Here is a 17,927-nt window from a genome sequence, read left to right on the forward strand (position 1 = left end):
CTTCAGAGGACGTGACTGTACGTTATAGAGCAAGGAGAGACAAAGCTAGTAATTTTATATATTTTACCCCCCAAAAAAAGGTAGGCAGTATTTACAGCGGTATAACAAGATATTATAAAGACACTTATCGTACGTACAATACAATTACAAATAAAATGGGATTAACGTTGAAACACACTTACATTTCGTTATGTCATATCATTTCATGGCTGACCGTGTGCTGTGAGGGATGAGCGAGCATATATCCAGATGCATCACACCCGTCTCCCAGCTAGACCCCGGACAAAAGACACGTGAAGACTGCTGCTTCACTCACTTATTTCCTAGCCTAAAACTAAGGTACTCCCCCTGTGGTGACCTCACTTAGAGGCTAAATCCTCCCCTTAGACTAGTTATGGCAACCATTTTATGCCTAGCTCACTGTACAAACCTTGTATATGGAAACAAAATGATCAGGCGGTGCACCACATCAGGGAGATTCTTTTAAGTGTAAACACGGCGCAGTTACGTGACCCGCTTACGGAGAAACCCGCCCCTTGCACTCGTTGGGTTTAGCTTCTAGCGATTTCAGGATGTGGTGAAATATGTACATTATATATATATATATATATATATATATATATATATATATACACACACATTACACATATACACATACACACACACACACACATATATATATATATATATATACATACACTATATAATTGTCTAAGGGTCACTTCCGCCTCTCTGTCTGTCTATAACGGAAATCCCAAGTCGCTGATTGGTCGTGTCTGTTCTGCCGCGACCAATCAGCGACGCGCACAGTCCCGCGGCAAAATGGCCGCTCCTTCCTCCCCGCAGTCAGTGCCCGCTCCATACTACCCTCCAGTCAGCGCTCACACAGGGTTAATGGCAGCATTAGCGGACCGCGTTATGCCGCGGGTAACGCACTCCGTTAACGCTGCTATTAACCCTGTGTGACAGGACATACAGACAGACACAGACAGACGGGAAAACCCTTAGACAATTATATATATAGATATATATATATATGAGCAGTGACTATGTATAGGTTTATTGTGTGACTAGTGATAATGTAACATCTGTCCTGAAGGCTGCAGGTCTCACCCAGGTGTTAATATGTATTTTCCTGAGACAGCCGACTACTATCTCCAAATCTCACCAGGAGGTCTAGCTAGGACCAAGAAGAAAGAGGAATTTTTGGTTCTTACCATAAAATCTCTTTCTTGGTGCCTTCATTGGGGGACACAGGTAACCATGGGTGTATGCTAGGAGGCTGACACTATGCAAATAAAGAAGTAGCAGCTCCTCCCCGGCAGTATACACCCTCCGACAGGCACCAGGCAACTCAGTTGGTGCAAAAGCAGTAGTAGGAACAGGTAATATAAAACTCAACCTATGTACCAACCCACAACAACGGCACGTAGGCCAACACGGTACAACTTCAAGGGAGGGTGCTGTGTCCCCCCAATGAAGGGTCCAAGAAAGAGATTTTACGGTAAGAACCAAAAATCCCTCTTTCTTTCTCGCCTCATTGGGAGACTCGGGTAACCATGGGACGTCCAAAAGCAGTCCCTAGGGCGGGATATTCTGCAGAAAAAGAGGGGTTAGGTCGGCCGGTGAGAAACCGCCGCCTGCAGTATCTTCCTACCCAGGAGTATGCACCTTGTAGAATTTTACAAAGGTGTGAATGGATGACCACGTTGCGGCCTTGCAAACCTGCGAGGCCGAAGCTTGGTGACGAACTGCCCAGGAGGCTCCCACAGCCCGGGTAGAGTGAGTCTTTACCCCCCGAAGGGGGCCGTTTGTCTTGAACACGGTATGCCTCCAGAACCGCCGAACGGATCCAACGAGCAATTGTGGACTTAGAGGCGGGGAGCCCCTTTCGACGACCGTCCGAGATGATGAACAGAGAATCGGCCTGATGAAAGGAAGCAGTTCTGGCAAGATAGATCCGGATAGCCCTGACCACATCCAACTTGTGAATGGATTTCTCCAAGGGATGAACCGGGGAAGGGCACAAGGAAGGGAGGACAATGTCCTCATTGATGTGAAAAGCTGAGACTACCTTCGGTAAGAAGGAAGGAACCGGTCGAAGAACCACCCTGTCCTGGTGCAGGACTAGAAAGGAAAAGCGACAGGACAACGCTGCCAGTTCAGAGACTCTCCTAATCGAGGTGATGGCGACCAAGAAGGCCACTTTCCAAGATAGAAGCGAGAAGGAAATGTCCTGAATAGGTTCAAAAGGCGCACCCTGGAGAGCGTCTAACACGAGGTTGAGATCCCAAGGCTCAACAGGAGGATGATAAGGGGGAGCTACATGGAAGACCACCTGAATAAAGGTCCTCACCTGAGGAAGGGAGGCTATGTCTCTTTGAAAAAGGATGGACAGAGCAGAATCTGACCCTTCAAGGTGCTAAGGGAAAGTCCCGAATCGAGACCCGCTTGAAGAAAACTGAGAAGGGATGGAAGGGAAAAGGTCATAGGAAACAGACCGTTGACCTCACACCATCGGAAAAAGGCCTTCCAACATCTGTGGTAGAAACGCGAGGAAGCCGGTTTTCTCACCCTTATCATAGTCTGGATGACGCTGTGAGAAAAACCCGCGTCCTTCAGGACTGCGGCCTCAACGGCCATGCCATTAAATTCAGAGACCGAGAATTCGGGTGGAAGAGGGGCCCCTGCGAAAGAAGATCCGGTAGCCTCCATGGAACGTCCGATAGCATGTTCACCAGTTCCGCGTACCAGGCCCTGCGAGGCCAATCTAGAGCTACCAAGAGCACGGGGACCCCTTCCAACTTGATCTTTTTGACGATCCTCGGGATCAAGGGGAGGGGTGGGAACAGATAGGGCACCTGGAACTGGGCCCACGAGATCATCGCATCCGACAGCCATCGGATCCCGAGATCTGGAAACGTACTGGGGAACCTTGTGGTTTGCCCGGGAGGCCATTAAGTCGACGTCTGGGACGCCCCACCGCTGACAAATCTGGTTGAAGATTGAGGGAAGGAGAGACCACTCGCCCGCCGCGATGCCTTGGCGACTTAGAAAGTCGGCTTCCCAATTGTCCACCCCTGGGATGTGGACGGCTGAGAGAGAGGGAACGTGGCTCTCCGCCCAATGCAGAATCTTTGCCACTTCCGTCATGACTTGTCTGCTGCGAGTCCCTCCCTGATGGTTTATGTAGGCCACGGCTGTGGCGTTGTCCGACTGAACGCGGACCGGCTTTCCCGAGAGGAGGGACTACCAGCGGACGAGGGCCAGGAAGATGGCTCTGATTTCCAAGAGGTTGATAGGAAGACGTGCCTCTTGAACAGTCCAGCGGCCCTGGGCCGTGAGGTGGAGAAAGACCGCTCCCCAACCCTGGAGACTGGCATCGGTGGTGATAACCTGCCAGCGGGGAGGGAGAAATGACCCCCCGCGCAGAATGGAGGTGGACAGCGTACACCAAGAGAGGGACTGTTTCACCTTGAAAGAGAGGCGAAACAGACAGTCCAGGGAAAGCGGATTCCTGTCCCAGGCAGTTAGAAGGGCAAGCTGGAGGGGACGAGAGTGGAACTGAGCATAGGGGACCGCTTCCGTAGAAGCGACCATTTTCCCCAGAACCCTCATGGCGAGGCGGAGGGACAGAGGGTTCAGGCCCTTTAGCGCTCTGACTCCCCGACGAAGAGAAAGGAACTTCTCCCTGGGGAGGAAGACCTGAGCCTGAGAGGTGGCGAATTCCATGCCCAGGAATTCCAAACGTTGGGTTGGAATCAAGGATGACTTCTGGTAGTTGATTATCCAACCGAGGCGAATGAGAGTGTCCAGAGTAGGCTGGAGGCTCTGGCTGCAATCTCGACGGGACGAACCCTTGATCAAGAGGTCGTCGAGGTATGGGATTACCAGAATCCCCTTTGAACGTAGAATGGCCATGACCGCTGCCATGACCTTCGTAAAGACCCTGGGAGCAGACGCCAGCCCGAAGGGGAGAGCCGTGAACTGGTAATGATGTTCTTAGATCACGAACCGGAGAAACCTCTGATGCTGTATGCAAATCGGAACGTGTAGGTACGCATCCCGAATGTCCACAGAACACAGAAACGCTCCTGGTTCCATGGACGCGACCACCGAGCGTAGTGATTCCATCCTGAAGTGTCGAATCCGGAGATGGCGGTTTAACCGCTTGAGATCCAAAATTGGACGGAGAGAGCCGTCCTTCTTTGGGACTACGAACAGGTTCGAGTAAAAACCTGAAAACTGCTTGTGATAAGGAACCGGAACTACGACTCCTGAGGCGAGGAGTGAATCGACAGCCTGGAGAAGCCCTGGGAGATGGGAGGACTGTTTGGGAGGACGAGAGAGCTGGAAACGACTTCCTGGGGGTGAAGAAAATTCTATCTTGTAGCCTGACATGACGATCTCCCTGACCCAGGCGTCGTCGACTACCGATAGCCAAACTTCTGAGAACAGAAGAAGTCGGCCTCCCACCCTGGAAGGATTTCCAGGTGGGGGCGACCCGTCATTTATTAGCAAATCTGTGGCCCCGAGATCCGGATGGTTTTGAGGGGTGACTCTTAGCTCTCCAGCGCAGGGGAGGCCCGAAAGAAGGCTTCCTCTGGTTTCCTTGCGAGGAAGAGAGGTCCTAATTGGGGTTTCCTGAGGAGGTAAAGGACCGAAAGGACTGTGGGCCCCTTCTGTTGAAGGAACGTTTAGGCTTGGACTGGGGTAAGGAGGTACTCTTACCACCCGTAGCGTCCGAGATCATTTGATCCAGCTGCGTGCCGAAGAGTCTAGAGCCCTGGAAGGGCAGACCAGTGAGGGATTTTTTAGAAGCAGGATCCGCGTTCCACGCTTTGAGTCAAAGGACCCGGCGAATGGCCACAATGTTACTGTTAGCCCTAGCCGAGCAGGCCGCCGCATCAAGGGAGGCATTCATGAGATATTTTCCCGCAAGAGAAATCTGATCCGCTAAATCAGACAGTTCTTCAGCAGGGGCCGAGGCCAAAATGCCTCTGCGTAGGGTTTTAGCCCAGGCTGATACAGCTTTCGCTACTCATGAAGAGGCGAAACTAGGACAGAAGGAGGCCCCAGAAGCCTCAAACGCCGATTTGGCTAAAGCCTCGATTTGCCTGTCCGTGGGGTCTTTAAGAGAAGCCGCGTCCGGGATAGACAAAACCGTCTGAGAAGATAGTCTGGACACAGGCGGGTCAACCTTAGGAGACTCGGACCATTTGTTGACAAGGTCGGAGTGAAAGGGGTATAAAATGTCTAGTCGTTTCCTTCCAGGGAAACGCTTACCAGGGTTTTCCCAGTGTGTAGAGGTAGTGTTGTCAAACGCCTTGTGATTAGGAAAAACCCAAGAGGGATGTTTAATCCGTTTAAACGCAACAGAGACGTCCTGAGAGCTTGCCTCGTTCTCCTTAAGATCAAGCGTCTGAATAATAGCTGAAATAAGGATATCAACCATATCCTGTGTTCCGGAAGTCTGCTCTGCATCCGAGTCAGATTCCGACTGAGAGGTTACGTCAGACCCGGAGTCCGCCTGCGAGGAGGGGGAACGGGCAGTAAGGGGTATCCAGGTGTGGTCCGGGGAACTGGAAGCGGATCTAGATAGGGTCCTTTTTCTGTCTCTTTTCTCAAGTCTGCCTCTGTGAGGGTCTTGGACAGGTGCGAGCGAATCGCTGTGAGAGGCGTTCGTGGCACTAGTGGCATTAGAGAGAAGCAGGATACGTTCAAGTGCCTGGACCAGGGACAGACACCTTAGGCTGGTTTCACACTTGCGTTTTTTGCCGCTGCGTTTTAGCGCTAAAAAACGCATGCGTTTTTTTTCTATACTTAACATTAAAAACGCATGCGTTTTTTTTCTATACTTAACATTAAAAACGCATGCGTTTTTTGCATGCATTTTGACGCGTTTTTGGCAACGCATGCGTTTTTTATGCTTGCGTTTTGTTGCAGAAATGCAACCTGTAGTAATTTCTAGCGGCTTTTTTTGCCGCAAAAAAACGCATGCGTTTTTTCGCGGCAAAAAAATGTATTGCTGTCTATGTAAACGCATGCGTTTTTAAGCACATGCGTTTCTATAGAAAAACACAAGAAAACACAAGAAAAAACAAGAAAACCCTAGCGTTACTAGGGATCCTAACCCTAAGGTTAGGATCCCTAGTAACCCTAGGGATCCTAACCCTAACCCTTAGGGTTAGGATCCCTAGGGTTAGGGTTAGGATCCCTAGGGTTAGGATCCCTAGGGTTAGGGTTAGGATCCCTAGGGTTAGGATCCCTAGGGTTACTAGGGATCCTAACCCTAACCCTAGCTATTTCTGTTTATAGTGGGTTTTCTAGTTGATGTTGATGATTGGCAGCTGTCACACACTTCTCAGCATGCGTTTAAAAAACGCAAACGCAGGAAAAAACGCATGTAAACGCGGCAAAACACTGAGTTTTTTTTTCTGCATGCAAAAACGCATGCATCTAAAAAACGCAGCGTTTGCACGCGTTTTTTCACCACATGCGTTTTTTTAAAAAACGCTGCGTTTTTAAACGCAAATGTGAAACCAGCCTTAGTCAGGTCAGACACTGATTGAGACATTGCAACAGCCCACTCCGGGGGAGGGGGGGGGGTGCACTCATCCCGAGACATAGGAGCTTCCTGAGGGCCGGACATGATGGGAGGGACGCAGGACGGGCAGAAAGGAGATGGCTGACCTGAGGCCCACTTTTTCTTACAGTGAGCGCAGACATAGTGGGTGACCGTAGTGGAATAGCCTGGTGTGGAGTCGGACATAGGCAGAGGTATTCCCTTGTACCGCAGGTGCGGAGAAGTACTGCAGGGAGGAGTAGAGCCCGAGAGGGCAGCAACGCCAAGCCTACCGACAAAACAGCGACAGCGGCAGGAGTCTGTGTCCCCCAGGGATCCTCGTGTCCCACACGACGCGATGGAAGAAGTCGGCGTCTCTCAGCGCGGGCATAAAAGAGAGAGAGCCTCCCAGGAGAAAAGAGCACCCTCCGTCGGCGCTGGAACCTGGGGAAGTTGTGCCAGTGAACACAGGGCAGGGCAGAGGCGCTGTGGGCGTGGCAAGTCGGGCGCGAAAAGGCCGCTGAGGAAAGAAGAACGGCGCACGCGCCCGACAAAAGCAGTGCCAGGACTGAACAGCCGAAAACCGGTAAAAAACCGGAGCGAAGATTCAAATAAACAGAGGTGCCTAGGATCCCCTGCTATCCCTAATAAAAGAACGCTAGAGCCGCAACGATTATTGCAGGGAGGAACGCTGCGGGGGAAATAAGCTAAGTGCTCCAGCAGAGAGCGTGAGGGGGTTCCGGGGGGGAAACAGACAAACGAATCTGAAGATCTGCTACCTGGTAGTCGAGGATTGCTTCAGGAGCCCTTGGGTAGTAGAAAGGGTCCTGGAAGTGAAGATACTCCTTCCCGCGCCGTACCACGGAGCAGAAGACGGCGTCAACCACCGTCTTCCTCTCAGCCCTCTCTGAGGAGAGGGATGAGGGGGGAGACAGGGCAAGGACTGGCCACCAAAATAGTTACCCTGATACAACCGTAAGGGTGACAGGGGACGAGGTCCTGCCCAGCGGGTCCGAGAGGGTGCGATGTAGGTGAAACCACATTGCTCTCTCGGTCGCTCAAAGTGGGGAAAACAGGGTGAGCAAAACTGCACCCTGTTACCCTGAAGAAAGTATCTGAATAAGAAAGAGGAAATGATTAGTAACACACGACAAACCCTTGTAAAAGAAATGCGGATCTGGGGTTAGATCTAGGTCCGCCTCCTACAGACACTAAGCAAAAACTGAGTTGCCTGGTGCCTGTCGGAGGGTGTATACTGCCGGGGAGGAGCTACTACTTCTTTATTTGCATCATTTCAGCCTACACCCATGGTTACCTGTGTCCCCCAATGAAGCGAGAAAGAAAGGGAACATTTGACACCTCCTAAGATCTTGGAAGAGAGATGTCAATTACAGCCTTATAGTATCTCTGTGAGAACTGTTACACAAAGGATCTCAAGAGAAAATGATATTCATTGGTAGTGCGGCCGTAGTCCAATAAAAAACAAGCAATTAGGATATTAACATGAGGGGCTGGTCTAGAAATCTTACCTCCAGACAAAGTTATAAATTAGACCTGTCTACCTAGAATTGTGTTCACATGTGAGGGCAGGCTGAAAAGCTGATGTGTTCCACCAACTCCATATTAACCCACATCAGGGAGCAGAAAGCAGACTACCAAGTTAGATGATTTCTGTAAGCTTTCTCCGGTTTATGTTATACTGTTTTGCATAAGTTGTATGTCTTTTTATTATCATATTTTTATACATTTTCTTATTGTAAGCACTGAACCTTTTTGTATTAAAGTATAAACTTTAACAAGTTGAACCTTGAATGTTCTAAAGGAATCCATAGCCTAAGGTGTGTGAGCCTTATGAGTGGTAGATATTATTAGTATTAATATTTCCGGGACTCATCGCCCGTGTGTTCAATGAGTGGTGGCAGCGTGCATGAGCGTGTGTGTGGCCTGGGTCGGTGTGTGATTAATGCTCCCATTAAAGCATAGGACAGAGGTTGAATGCTGCACTGAAAGTGGGGAGATAGATTAACCCTTGCAGGCACAACCCCAAGTCACGTGATGAGAGCGGATACGTGACGAATTAGTGACACCACGGAGTGGGGATCCGTGACAACTAGTGGAAGAGCGGTGGGATAGAATTATTTCTATTAGAACATTCATGGTTCAACTTGTTAAAGTTTATACTTTAATACAAAAAGATTCAGTGCTTACAGTAAGGAAAAGGTATAAAAATATGATAATAAAAAGGCATACAACTTATGCAAAACAGTATAACAAAAACAGGAGAAAACTTACAGAAATCATCTAACTGGGTAGTCTGCTTTCTGTTCCCTGAGAGGGGGTGAACATGGAGTTGATGGAACACATCAGCTTCTCAGCCTGCCCTCACATGTGAACACGATTCTAGGTATACAGGTCTAATTTATAACTTTGTCTGGAGGTCAGGTTTCTAGACCAGCCCCTCAGATTAATATCATAATTGCTTGGTTTTTGATTGGACCACGGCCGCACTACCAATGAATATATTATTTGCTCTTGAGATCCTTTGTGTAAACGTTCTCACAGAGATACTATCAGGCTGTAATTGACATGTCTCTTCCAAGAGCTAGGAGGTGTCAAGTGTTAGGGTACCGTCTCACATAACGATTTACCAACGATCACGACCAGCGATACGACCTGGCCGTGATCGTTGGTAAGTCGTTGTGTGGTCGCTGGGGAGCTGTCACACAGACCGCTCTCCAGCGACCAACGATGCCGAAGTCCCCGGGTAACCAGGGTAAACATCGGGTTACTAAGCGCAGGGCCGCGCTTAGTAACCCGATGTTTACCGTGGTTACCAGCGTAAAAGTTAAAAAAAACCAAACAGTACATACTCACATTCCGGTGTCTGTCCCCCGGCGTTCTGCTTCTCTGCACTGTCTGCGCCAGCCGGAAAGCACAGCGGTGACGTCACCGCTGTGCTCGCTTTCCGGCCGGCCGGAGCTCACAGTGCAGAGAAGAAGAACGCCGGGGGACAGACACCGGAATGTGAGTATGTACTGTTTGTTTTTTTAAACTTTTACGCTGGTAACCACGGTAAACATCGGGTTACTAAGCGCGGCCCTGCGCTTAGTAACCCGATGTTTACCCTGGTTACAAGCGAACGCATCGCTGGATCGCTGTCACACACAAAGATCCAGCGATGACAGCGGGAGATCCAGCGACGAAATAAAGTTCCAAACGATCTGCTACGACGTACGATTCTCAGCAGGATCCCTGATCGCTGCTGCGTGTCAGACACAGCGATATCGTATGGATATCGCTGGAACGTCACGGATCGCGCCGTTGTAGCGACAAAAGTGCCACTGTGAGACGGTACCCTAACCCTTTCTTCTTGGTCCTAGCTAGACCCCCTGGTGAGATTTGGAGACAGAAGTCTGCTGTCTCAGGAAAATACATATTAACAACTGGGTGAGACCTGCAGCCTTCAGGACAGATGTTACATTATTACTAGTCAGACAATAAACCTATACATAGTTCACGGCACACATATATATATATATATATATATATATATATATATATATATATATATATATAATTTATTGTTATAGCACCATTTATTCCATGGCGCTTTACATGTGAGGAGGGGTGTACATAATAAAAACAAGTACAATAATCTTAAACAATACAAGTCATAACTGGTACAGGAGGACAGAGGACCCCGCCCGCGAAGGCTCACAATCTACAAGGGATGGGTGAGGATACAGTAGGTGAGGATAGAGCTGGTCATGCAGCGGTTTGGTCGATCGGTGGTTACTGCAGGTTGTAGGCTTGTCGGAAGAGGTGGGTCTTCAGGTTCTTTTTGAAGGTTTCGATGGTAGGCGAGAGTCTGATGTGTTGTGGTAGAGGGTTCCAGAGTAGGGGTGATACGCGAGAGAAATCTTGTATACGATTGTGGGAAGAGGAGATAAGAGGGGAGTAGAGAAGGAGATCTTGTGAGGATCGGAGGTTGCATGTAGGTAAGTACCGGGAGACGAGGTCACAGATGTATGGAGGAGACAGGTTGTGGATGGCCTTGTATGTCATGGTTAGGCTTTTGTACTGGAGTCTCTTGGCAATGGGGAGCCAGTGAAGGGACTGACAGAGGGGAGAGGCCGGAGAATAGCGGGGGGACAGGTGGATTAGTCGGGTAGCAGAGTTTAGAATAGATTGGAGGGGTGCGAGAGTGTTAGAGGGGAGGCCACATAGCAGGAGGTTACAGTAGTCGAGGCGGGAGATGATGAGGGCATGGACTAGGGTTTTTGCGGATTCTTGGTTGAGGAATGTACGGATTCGTGATATATTTTTGAGTTGAAGTCGGCAGGAAGTGGAAAGGGCTTGGATATGTGGTTTGAAGGAGAGATCAGCGTCAAGGATTACCCCGAGGCAGCGAGCTTGTGGGACTGGGGAGAGTGGGCAGCCGTTTACTGTAATGGATAGGTTCGTTGGGGGGGGGGGGGGGTCGCGTGAGATGGGGGAAAGATGATGAATTCTGTTTTGTCCATGTTAAGTTTCAGAAATCTAGCGGAGAAGAAGGATGAAATAGTGGACAGACATTGAGGGATTCTAGTTAGTAGGGTGGTGATATCTGGTCCAGAGATGTAGATCTGTGTGTCATCAGCATAGAGGTGATACTGAAAGCCATGAGATTCTATGAGCTGTCCCAGGCCAAAGGTGTAAATGGAGAAGAGCAGGGACTGAACCTTGTGGGACTCCGACAGATAGGGGCGATGTGAGGAGGTGGTGTGTGAGTGGGAGACGCTGAATGTCCGGTCTGTTAGGTATGATGAGATCCAGGATAGGGCCAAGTCTGTGATGCCAAGGGATGAGAGGGTCTGTAATAATAGGGAATGGTCCACTGTGTCAAAGGCAGAGGACAGGTCGAGGAGGAGGAGGATAGAGTCACTGTATACCCTGTATATACCCTGCACAGTGTCGCTTGCTCTTGGCGGTTAAGAGGTATTTGGTGACCTTAGTTAGGGCAGTTTCAGTGGAGTGGTGTGACCGGAAGCCAGATTGTAAGCGGTCAAAGAGGGAGCAGGAAGAGAGATGGGAGGACCGTTCAAGGTAGACGTGTTGTTCCAGTAGTTTGGAGGCATAAGGGAGAAGTGATATAGGGCGATAGTGAGATACAGAGGATGGGTCAAGAGAGGGCTTTTTGAGGATAGGTGTGATGGAGGCATGTTTAAAGCTTGAGGGGAAAACACCAGTTGTTAGTGATAGGTTGAAGAGATGGGTTAGGGTTGGGATGAAGATTGTGGTGAGGTTTGGGATGAGGTGGGATGGGAGCGGGTCAAGTGCACAGGTGGTGAGATGCGATCTTGAGAGTAGAGTGGCGAGTTGATCTTCTGTAATGGTGGAGAAGTTGGTTTTGAAGGCGGAGGGTAGGGTAGTCGGGAGGAAGGGCTCTGGGGCTTGTTGACCAAAACTGTCTCTGATGTTCTCAATCTTCTGCTTGAAAAATGAGGCAAAGTCTTCAGCTGAGATAAGTGGGGAGGGAGGAGGTGCTGGGGGACGGAGGAGAGAATTGAAGGTGTTGAACAACTGTTTAGGGTTGTGAGACAGGGAGGATATGAGAGATGAGAAGTAGGTTTGTTTAGCTGTGGCGAGTGTGGTCTTGAAAGTAGTGAGGGACTGTTTGAATGTGATGAAGTGCTTGTTGGAGTGGGATCTTTTCCATCTGCGCTCGGCAGCCCTGGAAGCTCGCCTCAGTTCTTTGGTCAGGCTGGTGTGCCAGGGCTGTCTGTTGATTTTGCGAGCTTTGGTATGTGTAAGTGGGGCAGCAGATTCCAAAGCTACAGCTATTGTGGTGTTATATAGAGCGGCAGCGTCATCCGCATTGTGTATGGAACTTATGTCTGTGAGAGGGAGGAGGGATTCAGAGAATGAATCTAGGTCAAGATGTTTAAGATTTCTGCGAGGGTGTGAAAGTTTGTGGGGTGGGGATTGTAGACATGGAGTGGAGAGGGAAGAGAATGTGAGAAGGTTGTGGTCAGAGAGAGGAAGAGGTGAGTTAGAGGTTAGATAGGGAGCAGAGGCGGGTGAAGATGAGGTCCAGTGTGTGACCATCCCATCTGTGTGAGTGGCTGCAGAAGACCATTGAGTGAGGCCGAAGGAGGAAGTGAGAGATAGAAGTTTAGTGGCAGCTGAGAGGGAAGTGTCAATGGGGATGTTGAAGTCGCCCATGATGATAGTGGGGATGTTGAAGTCGCCCATGATGATAGTGGGGATGTCCGCGGAAAGGAAATGAAGTAGCCAGGTGGTGAAGTGGTCAAAGAAGGTGGTGGCTGGCCCTGGGGGGCGGTAAATGGCAGCCAGTTGGAGGTTGGATGGGGAGTAGATGCGCATAGAGTGCACCTCAAAAGAAGGGAGGGTAACAGAGGGTGGCAGTGGGATTGGGGTGAAGGAGCAGTTATCTAACAGGAGAAAACCAACTCCTCCGCCATGTTTGCTGCTGGGGCGGGGTGTGTGAGAAAGGTGGAAGCCACCGTAAGAGAGTGCAGCAGGGGACGCTGTGTCAGAAGGGGTGAGCCAGGTTTCGGTGATGGCGAGGAAGGAAAGTTTGGTGGTAGTAATATATATATATATATATATATATATATATATATATATATATATATATATATATATATATATATATATATATATATATATATATATATATACACACACACACACAGTACAGACCAAAAGTTTGGACACACCTCATTTAAAGATTGTATTTTCATGACTGTGAAAATTGTACATTCACACTCAAGGCATCAAAACTATGAATTAACACATGTGGAATTATATAATTAACAAAAAAGTGTGAAACAACTGAAAATCTGTCTTATATTCTAGGTTCTTCAAAGTAGCCACCCTTTGCTTCGATGACTGCTTTGCACACTCTTGGCATTTTCTTGATGAGCTTCAAGAGGTAGTCACCGGGAATGATCTTCCAACAATCTTGAAGGAGTTCCCAGAGGTGCTTAGCACTTGTTGGTCCTTTTGCCTTCACTCTGCGGTCCAGCTCACCCCAAACCATCTCGATTGGGTTGAGGTCTGGTGACTGTGGAGGCCAGGTCATCTGGCGTAGCACCCCATCACTCTCCTTCTTGGTCAAATAGCCCTTACACAGCCTGGAGGTGTGTTTAGGGTCATTGTCCTGTTGAAAAATAAATGATGGTCCAACTAAACGCAAACCGGATGGAATAGCATGCTGCTGCAATATGCTGTGGTAGCCATGCTGGTTCAGTATGCCTTCAATTTTGAATAAATCCCCAACAGTGTCACCAGCAAAGCACCCCCACACCATCACACCTCCTCCTCCATGCTTCACGGTGGGAACCAGGCATGTAGAGTCCATCCGTTCACCTTTTCAGCGTCGCACAAAGACACAGTGGTTGGAACCAAAGATCTCAAATTTGGACTCATCAGACCAAAGCACAGATTTCCACTGGCCTAATGTCCATTCCTTGTGTTCTTTAGCCCAAACAAGGCTCTTCTGCTTGTTGCCTGTCCTTAGCAGTGGTTTCCTAGCAGCTATTTTACCATGACGGCCTGCTGCACAAAGTCTCCTCTTAACAGTTGTTGTAGAGATGTGTCTGCTGCTAGAACCCTGTGTGGCATTGACCTGGTCTCTAATCTGAGCTGCTGTTAACCTGCGATTTCTGAGGCTGGTGACTCAGATAAACTTATCCTCAGAAGCAGAGGTGACTCTTGGTCTTCCTTTCCTGGGGCAGTCCTCATGTGAGCCAGTTTCTTTGTAGCACTTGATGGTTTTTGCCACTGCACTTGGGGACACTTTCAAAGTTTTCCCAATTTTTCAGAATGACTGACCTTCATTTCTTAAAGTAATGATGGCCACTCGTTTTTCTTTACTTAGAATTTGTATTATGGCAAGAAAAAAGCAGCTAACAGTCTATTCAGTAGGACTATCAGCTGTGTATCCACCAGACTTCTGCTCAACACAACTGATGGTCCCAACCCCATTTATAAGGCAAGAAATCCCACTTATTAAACCTGACAGGGCACACCTGTGAAGTGAAAACCATTTCTGGTGACTAGCTCTTGAAGCTCATCAAGAGAATGCCAAGAGTGTGCAAAGCAGTCATCAAAGCAAAAGCTGGCTACTTTGAAGAACCTAGAATATAAGACATAATTTCAGTTGTTTCACACTTTTTTGTTAAGTATATAATTCCACATGTGCTAATTCATAGTTTTGATGCCTTCAGTGTGAATGTACAATTTTCATAGTCATGAAAATACAAAAAAAAATCTTTAAATGAGAAGGTGTGTCCAAACTTTTGGTCTGTACTGTATATATATATATATATATATATATATATATATATATATATATATATATATATATATATATATATATATACATATATATATATATATATACATATACACACACACACATACAGATTTCACCACACAGGGAGTTATAGATCCCTAGATGGACATCCGGAATATATAATCCTTATATTTATAGCCCTGATCGGTGCCAAGATATATAGCCTTAAAAGAACAATAGGAGCTCATGCTTTCAGTACCAGTTTTGACCAGTACCAGGTGGGAGGGGGGAATGAGTAGTGTAGGGAGATTTGTCTGCCACAGAATGGAGCCATATAAATTCTTGAGGGAGGGGGGAAATGAGGGGTTTAGGATTACACACAGGGAGAAAGAGTGGCTCAGAATTCCAGCCTTGTGTTGGCAGGCAGAGGAAACTGCAGCTGAGAGCCCTGTATGTGTAAGTGAAGTAATCAGAACTTTACAATTTCCTGACACTGGGCACAAAGAGGGCGGACCTGTAAGTAGCTCAGAGGTTAACGCCACACTGATCATGTATGGCACCAAGGGCAGAGAGTAAACATATAGAGAGAATACAACATCACAGTGCACGAGTCCTGAGTACACAAAACATCACTGCAGGTAACAGGCAAACTACCAGACACAGCAGAGAAGAGGTGACAAGCGCCAACACAGGGAGCAGTGAGCGCAGCTCTGCAGAATAATACAGGATGTAACAAGGATCAGTACAGGATCAGTAATGTAATGTATGTACACAGTGACTGCACCAGTAGAATAGTGAGTGCAGCTCTGGAGTGTAATACAGGATGTAACTCAGGATCAGTAATGCAATGTATGTACACAGTGACTGCACCAGCAGAATAGTGAGTGCAGCTCTGGGGTATAATACAGAATGTAACTCAGGATCAGTAATGTAATGTATGTACACAGTGACTGCACCAGCAGAATAGTGAGTGCAGCTCTGGTGTATAATACAGGATGTAACTCAGGATCAGTAATGTAATGTATGTACACAGTGACTGCACCAGCAGAATAGTGAGTGCAGCTCTGGAGTATAATACAGGATGTAACTCAGGATCAGTAATGTAATGTATGTACACAGTGACTGCACCAGCAGAATAGTGAGTGCAGCTCTGGGGTATAATACAGGATGTAACATAGGATCAGTAATGTAATGTATGTACACAGTGACTGCACCAGCAGAATAGTGAGTGCAGCTCTGGAGTATAATACAGGATGTAACTCAGGATCAGTAATGTAATGTATGTACACAGTGACTGCACCAGGAGAATAGTGAGTGCAGCTCTGGGGTATAATACAGGATGTAACTCAGGATCAGTAATGTAATGTATGTACACAGTGACTGCACCAGCAGAATAGTGAGTGCAGCTCTGGAGTATAATACAGGATGTAACTCAGGATCAGTAATGTAATGTATGTACACAGTGACTGCACCAGCAGAATAGTGAGTGCAGCTCTGGGGTATAATACAGGATGTAACATAGGATCAGTAATGTAATGTATGTACACAGTGACTGCACCAGCAGAATAGTGAGTGCAGCTCTGGAGTATAATACAGGAGGTAACTCAGGATCAGTAATGTAATGTATGTACACAGTGACTGCACCAGCAGAATAGTGAGTGCAGCTCTGGGGTATAATACAGGATGTAACACAGGATCAGTAATGTAATGTATGTACACAGTGACTGCACCAGCAGAATAGTGAGTGCAGCTGTGGAGTTACAGATGTGTGTACATATATGGTTGCTCACAATGCCATGGTGCAGCTGATGGGGGTGGTGGTCCCATCTTGTCAGTGATGTGTGACCTAGATTCTCCGGTGTGCTGTAGTGATGACCGGGGGGGACGCTCGCAGATAATGAGCAGAGCTTTGATGTGTAAGGTAAATGCTGATGCGCGGTCTCAGCTGTGAGGTTCATCACCGTGAAATGCTCAGAGCCGATAATTCACAGATGCGGTGACACCTTGTACATTAGCACATGCGTCACCGCGAGGACGGGCTGTGTCGCAGGAAGAGACTGTTTCCCCCTTTAACGTCGCCCGTAATCAGTACAAATCCAATGAGAAACAAAACTACAATAATGTGGTTGCATTGTATGACTTGTACAGATTCTGGCCCCGGGGGGCTCGGCGCCATTCTGGGGTCACTTACTTGATGATGGCCTCGTGGGAGCGGTAGTTCTCGCACAGCAGGATCCTGCAGGGGAAGTCGGGTGGGTAGTGCTCGTACAGGCGGTCCAGCAGCGACACGTGCAGGTTCCGCTCTCGGGCGAACTCGCTGTACACGAACGGACTGAGCTGCAACAGAAACGCAGAGGTGACACCGGTCCACCGCGCTGTACCGCCACCTGCAGCACGGGGGCGACCCTGAGCACCATCACCTGCATGTGATCCCCAGCCAGGACGATCCGCGTGCTCTTACTAGCCAGGGCCAGAGGCATGATGGTCTCACACTCCATGGCCTGCGCCGCTTCATCCAACAGGATGTGGGTAAAGAAGCCTGAAAGGCAGAAATCACAGGTCCGCCATCAGTGCTGCGCTGCTGCAGCCGCCCCTTCCCCCCACTGCATGATCCGTCGCTGCATGTGCAACATGTAGTGTTCTCCCCTCCTAACAGTCTGAGGCACCACCAGGGGTGACCGAGGGAACAGGCAGTGCAGCTCTGGGTGTGACCGAAGTACAGGGCTCGGTGCAGCTCTGGGTGTGACCGAAGTACAGGGCTCGGTGCAGCTCTGGGTGTGACCGAAGTACAAGGCTCAGTGCAGCTCTGGGTGTGACCGAAGTACAAGGCTCGGCGCAGCTCTGGGTGTGACCGAAGTACAAGGCTCGGCGCAGCTCTGGGTGTGACCGAAGTACAGGGCTCGGTGCAGCTCTGGGTGTGACCGAAGTACAAGGCTCGGCGCAGCTCTGGGTGTGACCGAAGTACAAGGCTCGGCGCAGCTCTGGGTGTGGCCGGTGTACAAGGCTCGGTGCAGCTCTGCATGTGGCCGGTGTACAAGGCTCGGTGCAGCTCTGCATGTG

The 17,927-nt window shown here is 48.8% G+C and overlaps 1 protein-coding gene across 1 annotated transcript in view; it reads right to left on the minus strand.

The window, feature by feature from the left end:
• HELZ (helicase with zinc finger) overlaps positions 1 to 17,927 on the minus strand; it is a 70,140-nt gene that overhangs the window by 16,438 nt on the left and 35,775 nt on the right. Inside the window, exons 17-18 of the mRNA XM_077254695.1 lie at positions 17,288 to 17,406; positions 17,059 to 17,204 (exon numbers count right to left, since the gene is read on the minus strand). Coding sequence (XP_077110810.1) covers positions 17,059 to 17,204; positions 17,288 to 17,406 — 265 coding nt within the window. The remainder of the gene's footprint in view (positions 1 to 17,058; positions 17,205 to 17,287; positions 17,407 to 17,927) is intronic.

The sequence above is a fragment of the Ranitomeya variabilis genome, chromosome 4 (assembly GCF_051348905.1).
Source record: "Ranitomeya variabilis isolate aRanVar5 chromosome 4, aRanVar5.hap1, whole genome shotgun sequence".
In the NCBI taxonomy this organism is placed as follows: Eukaryota; Metazoa; Chordata; class Amphibia; order Anura; family Dendrobatidae; genus Ranitomeya; species Ranitomeya variabilis.